At 48.0% G+C, this 10,735-nt stretch overlaps 1 protein-coding gene across 1 annotated transcript; it reads right to left on the minus strand.

The window, feature by feature from the left end:
• Positions 1–790: 790 nt before the first annotated feature.
• On the minus strand, positions 791–10,451 carry LOC147043683 (rho-related GTP-binding protein RhoN-like). Its single transcript, XM_085934192.1, has 5 exons — positions 10,079–10,451; positions 9,706–9,793; positions 2,860–2,972; positions 1,641–1,775; positions 791–1,507 (listed from the first exon to the last, which is right to left on the minus strand). Exons 1-5 carry the CDS (start codon positions 10,178–10,180, stop codon positions 1,229–1,231), a joined length of 717 nt encoding a protein of 238 aa, XP_085790318.1. The 5' UTR covers positions 10,181–10,451; the 3' UTR covers positions 791–1,228.
• Positions 10,452–10,735: the final 284 nt, after the last annotated feature.

Genomic DNA, 10,735 nt, shown 5'->3' on the forward strand with positions numbered 1-10,735 from the left:
ATGTAAGGATATTATTATCCCGCCCGCTATCATAATTGCACCTCTCTGATGTTGGGGATGAGTTTGACCTGGCCCTGTAGCGCAGCAGCGACTGACCATAGGAGCGAGCGGACAAGCGCGCAAAGAGCCGTTTGATTCCCTTCCAGCTTGGCTATCGCTCTCACGCCACCACTTTAGAAATGCGGGAGAGTCGGTGTAAGTGGCAAAATGCGCCGCCGCTTTTCCTCTCTTATTGCGCAACCTGTTTGTTATCCCTTTGGGGGAAAATGTGGACGTTTGCGCTCCTGCTTTCTACCTGGAAAAACACCGGCATCGGGAATACTAGCAATTAAGCTCTCTCCAAATCTACAAAGCAGTGTCCTGCATCAAGTCTATCTCGCATATATTTAAATGAGAAGTGCCTAGGTTGATTCATCCATACAGTGGAGGCAATCAAAGGAGTCTAACGCAATAAAAGCTGAGAAGTGCCAACGAGGGAAAGGTCGTTACATTTAATGCACTGCGAAAGGAAACACCCGCTTGCTGTGGGATTTTTTTTTCCTGGATGTTATTTAAAAAAAAAAAAAAAAACTATTTGGTCATGACGGTGGTACTTAGAGGGATAAGTATTTTTGAAGTGACACCTGGTATGAAAAGTTCAAGACCTACTGCCACGCTCAATTATTTGTGGATTACATAAGCAGTATAGGAATGCACATTTCATTTCCAGCGATTCATTGGTCTGTGCTTTTAGCATTAACGACATCATCCGCATATGTGGCGCGCTAATAAAGTCGAGAGCAGCCAGCAATTAAATTGGCCATCTGCAGTCAAGCTGCCGCTTTATTTTGCAACGCGAGTGAAGAAGAGTAGCACAAAATAACCCGAAAGACAATGTTAGTGTTGCAAACATAAGCAAATGTGTTGATTTTCTCAGTCTAAAGCACTTGCGGCACGGCTCAGACGCAAACCACCCACTTGCCTCATGGTTCCAATCTTTGCACGTTTGTTTTTTCTACAGTCATCATCATGGTCCCGAACATGCCCGTCCGCCTCGCTCGCCACACTTGGGCCAGGGACGGCAGCGTCCCCGTGTGTCGTTTGGTCCTTAAGGCCTGATTTTCAACACAAAATGACATCAAAAATAAACAAAATTCTCACAGTGCAATTTCATTTTTTCATCTCCTGCAGTGCAACCAAAATAATAAATAGGCGTCCTCTGGGATACATTTCTGTACGCGTAAGGGTTCTACATGAGCACGCAGCTCTTGGCCCGGTCCTTCCTCAGGGCGGGCGCTTGGGCTGCGGGCTCAGTCCGGCCGGGCAGCGGCGGCGGGAGGGGCAGCTGCGAGGCGCGCTTGAGCCCCCGGCGGGAGGAGGCGCAGTGCTTGAGCTGCGGCGGCTTGCGCGGCCGGCGCACCGACGCCAGCGTGGTGACGTGGAACACGTCCCGCACGCTGTTCTCAGACACTTTGGACGTGCACTCGGCGTAGGCCGCGGCACCCATCTGTCGGGCGATGGCGCTGCCCTGCGAGCAGACGAAACAAAAGGTGGACGTGAACCACGACATCCAGTTTGCCTTTAGTGTCCGGTAATCCGACCGCATGTGACAAACCACCAGGGGCGAGGTTACAAAATTAGTCCAAAGCAAGCATTGTTACCTGCTCGTGCGTGACGGGGATGAGGCGCTGCATGGAGAGTTCCCTCAGCGTGTTGACGTCCGTCCTCATGTCCAGCTTGCAGCCCACCAGCACCACTTTGGCGTTGGGACAAAACTCCTGTGTTTCCCCCTGCCACTGAGGACGCAAACAACAACAACAAAGAGCAAAAGGACAACAACAACAAAAAATAAATAAATAAAAACAATGAATTGGTAAATAGAGAACCACAAATAGTGTAAGCCAAAATATTTCTGTATCTCAGACTATCTGGTAGTATTATGCATTAAAGCGAGCCAGAAAAGACAAGCCTGTTCCTTTTGGTAGCACATCCGTCCTCGACAGAGGTTTGCGCATAATCTGAGTGCACAGGAAGAGCAAATTAGCTTGAATGCAAATGCCATCTGTCAGATAAGTAATTGGCAATTTGATCAAAACGGCAGGCAATCCATCAACATTTTTCGCAAACGACAAACGTTTATTTTTTTTGATCAGCGTGTGTGCGAGTGCGTCCGCAATGTGTCTCGTGAAGCTCAACTATAACAACAGTTATCTCAATGTGTGTCACACAAACGTTCAAGGACACAGGGCAGCCTGGAATATTTCGCATGCCGTGTGACCATCGGCAGTCTTTGTGATCCTAAAAAACCTCTGAGCTCTCAAGCCCCGCCCCGTCCCGGAAAACAAGCACCAATCAAAGGCTTTGATTGTTTAACCCTTGCTCCTCTGCTGCGGCCTCGCTTGTCAACGCAAGTCAAAAGTCTCATTTGGGACGGCCCTTGTCGCAACAGGTTTTTAAAGTGCCCCTGAAAAGAGATTAACAGGGCGACGTAGAGAGGTCAAAGGTCATGGCAACCCCCCTTACCCTTCCCTTCCCTCCCCTTGTATAGAAGGGGATTCATGGGAAAGCTTGGCTGTGAATCTCTTGGGCCTTGTTGAGAGGCTCCACTGAGGTATTTGAGGGTGTCCTGGTTTTGATCTAGCAATTCTGCACGGGGAAGGCGCACGAAATGGAAGATCATGGCATCCTTTTGCCCCGCCCCTTTTTTTCAGGCTTATTAAGTGTGTGAGCAGCCTCTTCGCTTTCATTCTCAAGACTTGATTGAAGGCCAAGTGATGGGATGTAAATAAATAAATAAACGAGCGGCGAGGCTTCAATTTGTTACAACGCTACCGAGCCACGTTTGGAGATTCGATTTGAGAAAACAAGCCGCTCACTGACCTTTTTCACGACGCTGTCCAGAGTCTCGGGACGGCTGATGTCGAAGCATACGAGGAGGACGGCGTCGGAGTCGGGGTACGCCAGCGGCCTCACGTTGTCGTAATAGGACGAGCCTGCGGATACACAAAAAGTCACGGATGGTGAGAAAGAGGTACGAGGGCGGTCTCGTCTTGTCAAAGTAAGAATGCCGAGTGGTTTCTCAAAGTGACGCCGCCCAGCTTTTGTTGCTCATCATCTCGAGAGCAGCGACGGCAGTGCAAAGGCCAAACTGAAAGGCCAAACGAAGCCATTCGAGGCATTGCTCAAACCGCCTCGAAATCCTGCCCGCTTCTCAGAAGTGCCAACACTTGTCTCCCACTTGCGGTCATTCTGGCACCTCCATCAGGTCGGAAGCCGGGTTTTATCAATTACAAGCACTAGATAGTAGAAGTACGACTAGTACTTCCTTAACGTAGTATTTAGCAACTACGAATTCGTTCACCTCCACTGCTCTCTCTTGGATCTGTCAAGCGCCTGCCTCGCTCCAAGAAGTGTAGGAACCTGGTGGCGATGTAGACTCTTGCTTTTTGGACAGCAAGGGCATTAATATTGTGGGAGCTCAGCACACGCCCGCTGCTCACTATTGGACACGTTTAAACGTAACTCAGTCGCAGGTGCACAAAGGCGAGCCTGTTTTTAGCATCCCTGTGTTCTCTTTTTTTAGCCATAGAATACGACGACAACAATGGCGAGCGTGCGGCGACGTCATTGGGTGCGACGAATTCCCCCCGAGGGTGACCCGCGATAGTTTCATGCAGAGAACAATGCAGCAAACAGCCTGGATTGCGCTCGCAGGCTGCACGTTAAACACGGACGCCTTTTCGCCTCAGGGCCAGCGGAGACGAGTTTGTAGCGCGTTGGGAAACGCTGCTTTTCGACAGCAATTAAAAATCCAACTAAATATGTGGAGAATAACAACGCATCCTTTGTGTAGCACAGACTTGCTTGGAACGAAGCGACTGCATCCATCAGAGAACGTTTCCAGCATTTGTTGCTGTTCAGTAGGACCAGGCAAGGACATTGTAGACGTCGGTCTGCATGTGAAGGAGGCGAGGCGGTAAAGCAATGATGACAAAGCAAGCAGAGAATTAGGCAAAAACATGCAAATGAAGCAGGCGGCAGCTTTAGAAAGCTGTTCAAATGTTTAAATCTAGAGGCTGTTAACGAGGCCGTCGGGATGGATGCGTCAGCCTTAGACATCAAAATGATTGGCAGGTCACGGTCACGAAGGGCCTTCGTCTCGGCGAGGAAAACAACGTACGCCGTTTCCCCTACGGGTGACCGGTGAGCCGCCTCAGCACTTCTGGCAATGTCAGACGGGGGGGGGAGAGCGCATGGCGGGCTGGAACAAATAATAAAATTCTTCTTGGGAAGAAAATGAAGAAGTAAATTTAAAAAAGTAAATCATGTAATATAATAAATGAAGAATATAATACAAAGTTAAAGAAAAAAAATTGGAGTTTAAAAAACGTTTGTGTTTATTAAAAAAAAAAAAAAAAACAGTGGAAATTGAATTTTCCAGAGTTGTGTTATTGTTGATGATTCAACAAGAAGAAAAAGTGCCCGATCAAGCTGTAGCATACATAATATTGTATTCAACAACTCTGTGAACGTTTTCTACAAAGCGTGCGAGTGTGTCTTTCAAGATATCAATAAAGTGGCTTTGAAAGGGGAAGAAGTATTGAGACTGTGAGGCAAGCTTGTTAAAAAAAAATAAAAAATCAGCTTATCACCTCACAGCAGCCTGCTGACAGAAGATAAAAGAAAAAGACTGTTGTCGGGGTCGAGCCCAGACTGCCGGTTACGGCCGGACACATCAAATAAAGAAGCGCCAGCGCTGCGCCCTTGTTGACGGACAAAAGGTTAAGTCAATCTGGAGGAACCAGGTCAAGAAAAATAAACATTCGGTGAAATGGGAATAAGCCAAGGACAGACAAAACCCATGGCCGGGTCAGCGTTGGCCCGCGCCGCTCCTGCGGCTGCTTTGACCTTTGGTGCCGGGTCGGCCGAGCGTGGTAGCGACCCCCGGCCGCCCGGATGGACGGGCATCTTCTTTGAGGGGAAGTGAAGCCTGTTGGTGGCCAAGAACTTATAAATGATTATTGATGATTGATTTGCCTTTAAATCGTAAGAGAGAAGAAGATTGGAAGGGGATTGACAAGGAGACTTTTCATTACTGGAATAAAAAACGTGAAGTAGTCCTAAGATGACTCTAGTGGCTAATGAATATTTTTAGAATCGCAAATTCGACTAATCATCCTATTAAGAATCATTTAACCCTAACCCTTGATTAACACAATAAGGTGTCGGTAGCATTTTGGTCCACTTCCTATCCTCACCTTCTACTGTCGCATCTGTGACTTTGAGTGCGTGTGGCTTTAAAAGGCCCGGCCCGGTCGGTGAGTGACATGGGCGGTATAAAGACAAATGAAAAAAACCTCAAAAAGCGGAGTTGTCTGCCATGGCGCTCACACACTGCTGGCGACGTTGGGTTAAGTTGCCATCAACCTGCCGCTGCTCCAAGCTACCCATCAAAGTAGTCACCTCGGGATAGAACCTGTCTTTAAACAATATTCGGCTGCAGCGTAGACTTGACATTAGCCACCCCGGGGGTGGGGGATGAAGGGAGAAGTGGGGGGCGTATCACACACAAGCATGACTGTCAACCTCCCGCCGGCAAGATGGAAGTTTGTCCCTTCGCCTGCAGCCTCTCAAGCCCACCGAGCCTCGTTACGCAAGCCTAGCATCTCATCCTGGGCTTTTTTGCCGCACGAACTGTGCGACGGGAGGGAGCGTAGATGCAGGTTGCTACGAGACTGATACAAATGTAAAAGTCTTACGGCGACGGTGATCTTTAGCCTAATGTTTTCGACGCACATCTAGAGCGGTACACCCCTTGGACACGCTGCGGGATATTGAAGGGGGAAGGGGAAGAAAAAAACAAAAACAAAAAAAAAAAAACCACCACCCACCACTGCATTTATTTGCGTTTATTGAGGCGTGCGGGTAGCATGTTTTCATCCACTTGTGTATTTCCTTGAGCTCCGAGAAACAGCAAAGTCTCGTTAAATCAAAGCTAAGAAACAGCAGGCAGCAACAAAAAAGACTTAAATGGAGTCAAGGGCGTTTTATTTGGGCGACTAGAGTTGGTTAGTACATATGTGCCTTCTACTCAGATCCCATTTGATAAGATGCTATGGGGGAGTGAAATAAAAATCAGTGTTACCCCAAAAAACCATTCATCAATAAATTCGATAGATAGCGCAGCCTTACACTATGACAATAGTCAAATTATTTGATGAGAAATTAATAACATGAATCATTTACACTCTAAAGAACAAAACCCCCGCGAGATGTTTGCACATCTACATGACAGAACACAATGCGTTAATTGGCTATCAAGCAATCTTACAATGACTTTATAACGGGTGCGTACATGGGAGGGGGCGCGCCGACGCTTAAAACGGCTGCTAGCAACGCATCACAGCCAGCGCTATCAATCCGTCCGTCTATGCCCTCGGGGGTTGCCACGCTACATTCCCAGAGCAATTTGACTTGCACACAAGCGGCAGGTGAGCGGGGGAAGCGAGCGTCTATCCGATCTCGTTTATAAATAACGTCATCCATAAATGATGGCAGCTGTGGCACGGGGTGAGCGAGGTGAGGCTGAAGGATGAAAGGGAGCTGGGATGGCGTGATGCCTCCACCACTGAGACCACGGATGGGGTTTTGTTCCCGTCTGCAGGAATTCATTGTTTTGTAGTCGTTTATTGCTTACGTGTGCATCGTATTATTTGCTCCAGTGTTTGCGCTCAAATATCTGTTGCTTGTAAAAGCGCATTTATTGATGCTAGCATTCTGATTGTGTTTTGCGTTGTTTGTTGGCATTAAGCTAAGCAAACAACGCCAACTGCACAATTTCGTCAGAATCTTTCGAAAAGCCTCCAGACAGTCCTGTAGGTTGCGTTCTTACATGCAATTAAAACAATTACAAGCACGGTACATATCCACAGTGCCAGACAAATTGGGCTTCCGTTTGGAAATGTTCAAGTGAAACGACGCATTCGGAATCCCTGCCGTGACTGACGGACGCTTTGATGTGTTAGAGCGGATTGAATGTGAAAGTTTTACCTTAAATTAGCCGCTTCAAAAGCACTTCCACGGGCGGCGGGAACAGGAGCGAGTGGGCAGTAAACCCGAGTGACGGCGGGAGCAGATAGCTGGGAAATCTCGTTACTGCAACGAGAGAAGGCGGATGGATAACAAAGGGCCAGGGGGAAGTTGGAAAATGGACGCGGTGCACGCGTACCGTCATTACTCTCCTCGAGCAGGGCCGGCCAGGGAGGGAGGCACCTCCGTTTAGCATCACTGTCGGATTCCTTCGCACGAAAGTGAGAGCGTTCTCAGTCGCTACGCGTGTTGAGAGAGCACCGCGCCGAATGTGCTAAAATGTGCCTTATTTCCTACGAGAGCGGAGAAGGTCAGGGCCGGGGGGGGGGGGACCACAAGCGAATACCTCGAAAGCGCAATTTCCTTTCAAAAGTAACCATCAATAAGTTGGGGTTTTCTCAATCACAAAAAAGAACTCCTGTCATAAATTGAATATATTACTCATCAGGAATGGATTTTTTAGCCAGAGTACAAGGAAAAAAATGACAAAAATAAATAAAACAATCAAAACTAGAATGAATATAAATGTGTTGAAATAAATGCATCCTAAAATTAATCAAAATGATCCAAAAGTAGATATTTATATAAATACATTTCTTTCAAACAAACAATACTTCGCAAGAAAAAAAATAAAGGTGGAACAAAGTTTTGTTATTGGCATACAGCACGACATTATCATCTGCATTAGGTCGCAGTCGAAAAGTACCTGGTCAACAAATGGCGTGTGGTTACCACGGCGACCAGAGTACCTTTCGTCGGCACGCGCAGACATGATGGGAGTCAAGTGATATTTCATGTCGCTGGCGCGTGGCTGGCTGTGCTATATTAGTGCTCGGTATTGAGAGCCAACGACGCTATTACAATTGGTCTGATGGGGACCAGCGCCGCTACGCCGGCAATTCAAACGCATCAAATCCGCCACGCAAATGCATGCAGGCAGGCAGCGACGGTGGGATCGTTCGAGTGTCCATGGCGACGACCGAATTCATAGTGTACGCAATGTTATGCGAGTACTAATTACGGAGTACTATTCACGGAGCCAGTCATAGTGTGTCCACGACCTTTGTTTGTTGCTTTGAATCTCGTATTTGTTTTGTTCACTTTTTTCACGTGCCTGCTTTGCTTTGGGGGTTTTTTCTTTTGAGAATGAATTCTTTTTGCCACTCCTTGCCGCCGCATTTGAGCTTTCATCATTCATTCAGATCAATAACGTAAATTTCAGCAAAACCTGCCAAGTGTGGGATTATTTGGGAAGTTTGTTAACGAGCAAAAGCTTGAAACGACGCGACGCGGTTTTTATTGGCCAACACCGCCGTCGTGTCATCAGGCGCTCAAGCCTCAGACACTCTGAAAGGCCCGGTTGAAAAATGGGGATTTTCATCCTCCACCTGAACCCAGACATCATAATCTCCTCTTAAGTACAAGACGAGGTCACAGTGACAGTCAAAATACTTCTGCTCACATCGTTTCAAGTCACGCGGGCGGGTGGACCCTGGGGGTGCTCCGCCAAGACACTAGATGAAGCTTGTTTGAACGTCCGCTACGCTCGCTGTTTGCACAGGCTACCGAGCGAATGCCTGAAACGCTTGGATGCGTATGTGTATATATGCAACAAGATGCAGCTTAGCTTCAAATCAATCCCACATTGCAACACACAAAAGCGCCAAGATGCCACAAAATAGCTCACAAGTTCATTCCATAAACACCTCCAAACGCTTGCTTGGCCCGCCTCATCTGAGAAGAGGAATTAACGGTACGTAGCCAATCGATGGCCGATGACGGGTGCACTTTAATGACACGTGAGATCACGAAAGGGAGGAAAAGCAAACGATCGCTAAAGGCTTTGTGATCACAACCGGAGCACAGGGGTGGGGGTGTCTGCAATTAAGAATCCAATCCTTTTCAAACGTTTTGGGATCTATATGGAAGCAAGCTGCCTATTGGTTTTTAAAGAGGAGCGCAAATACACATGGTTGGAAATCAAAAAAGTTCCAGAAAAACACTTTTCGTTCGAGTTACATTTTGACACCCGATCAAGTTATCAGGGATAAAGTAAGAATCAGTAAGTGGATCGCTTATGTGTTCTGTGGACAGGCCACGTGTTTGTGAAGGCAAAGATTGAAGACCAGGGGTGGCGGCGGCGGCGGCGGCGGCGCTTTGGGCTTTTACAGGCGCACAGAAGCACAACATTCCCACCGAGTCATTAGCCAGAGTGATAAGGAGCCCCCTGCCAAGTTAAGTTACAGCCACATGTTTACGGTAGACGGTCGGCTTCCCATGAACCGTCAGAGCTTTGAAACTAAACGCTGGCCAGTTGTCCAAAGCCATTTTAGCCAGAAATGTGAAAGTCATTGGTGGAAAATACAGGTAGTCAGCCATTTTGCTTTGAATTCCATTTTCAGGGGACAGATGGCCAAGAAGCACAGAAGAAGACACTGATGTGGACATAAGCTCGAGTTGGCCTCCGGAGCATAGGAAGAAGTGAGAGGAGGGCAAAACAAACAAAAAGACAGCAGGCTGGCTCCATGGCAAAGACCGCAAGCATCAAGTCATCAACAGCTTCGAAGGGGGGCAGGGGGACAGCAGATGCCACTCACTCACTCACTCACTCACTCACTCACTCACTCACTCACTCACCTGACGTGTCCCACATGTTCAGCTCAATGCGGTGCTTGTCGATCTCGAAGCTGGCTGTGTAGTTCTCAAACACGGTGGGCACATATGTCTGAAAACAAACAAAAATCACATTTGTTTCAGGGACTAAATTAGCCACTACGGTATCTATCTTTAACAAAAATCAAACAAACTGCCACTTTTCTTTTTAGACACGCACACACACACACACACACACACACTCACATACACGTCTACAAGTGGACCCAAAACCTTGAAAAGTGATAACGAGCGTTACTTTACGACTTAGTTGCGCGTCCGACCAGGTCCGGATAAGATGTCGTCATTGACTGCTCAAATAAGAACGGGCGAAGTAGAGAGCAGCTTTGGTTCTCACCTCCGGGTAGCAGTCTTTGGCGAAAACGTGCAGCAACGCTGTCTTGCCACACTGTGCGTCGCCCACCACCACAATCTTACAGCGGCTGCCCTGACTCTCCATGCCAGTCACAGGTGCACTCGGTGTTCGCCGACATCCGTCAACACCAAACAAACAAAAGAGCAAAGACTACTTCCACCGAGCACCGCTTCGCTCCGGCCGGCCGCCCGGCCGGTACAACCTCAGCCGGCGCTAAGGCTGCTCTTCTGGTGCGCTTGACAGACTTGCCGCTTAGAGTGCCCGGTGGCCGGACTGGCCACCAATTAGGAAAGCAAAGCAAAGCAGAGCAAGGCAAAGCAGAGCAAGGCAAAGCAGAGCAAGGCAAGGCAAGGCAAGGCAAGGCAGGCAAGGTGCACGCGCACAGGCGGGGTTGCGCGCGCTCTTGAGGTGAAAGGACACGCCCACCGGGTGCGCACGCGGAAGAGAAGGGTTCGAATGTTGATTTGGACCTCATTATCCTCAATTGCAGAAGAACCTCAACGTTAAATGATCATTTCTGTGGTTATTGAAAATGTTGTTTCAAAATATTGACGTCATTCCTGGCAGTCAATTGGAATAAATCGCTTTTTGTTACAAAAAATAGCCCAACCGAGCCAACATTGACTCACTGACCTCGTT

The sequence above is a fragment of the Syngnathus leptorhynchus genome, chromosome 16, assembly GCF_054491065.1.
Source record: "Syngnathus leptorhynchus isolate UIUO chromosome 16, UIUO_Slep, whole genome shotgun sequence".
In the NCBI taxonomy this organism is placed as follows: domain Eukaryota; kingdom Metazoa; phylum Chordata; class Actinopteri; order Syngnathiformes; family Syngnathidae; genus Syngnathus; species Syngnathus leptorhynchus.

Coding starts and splice junctions, on each gene's coding strand:
- LOC147043683 (XM_085934192.1), bottom strand. CDS start 10,180: ATGGAGAGTCAGGGCAGCCGCTGTAAGATTGTGGTGGTGGGCGACGCA. Junction 9,794..10,078: donor CCAAAGACTGCTACCCGGAG/GTGAGAACCAAA, acceptor GTTTGTTTTCAG/ACATATGTGCCCACCGTGTT. Junction 1,508..1,640: donor TCCCCGTCACGCACGAGCAG/GTAACAATGCTT, acceptor GTCTGCTCGCAG/GGCAGCGCCATCGCCCGACA.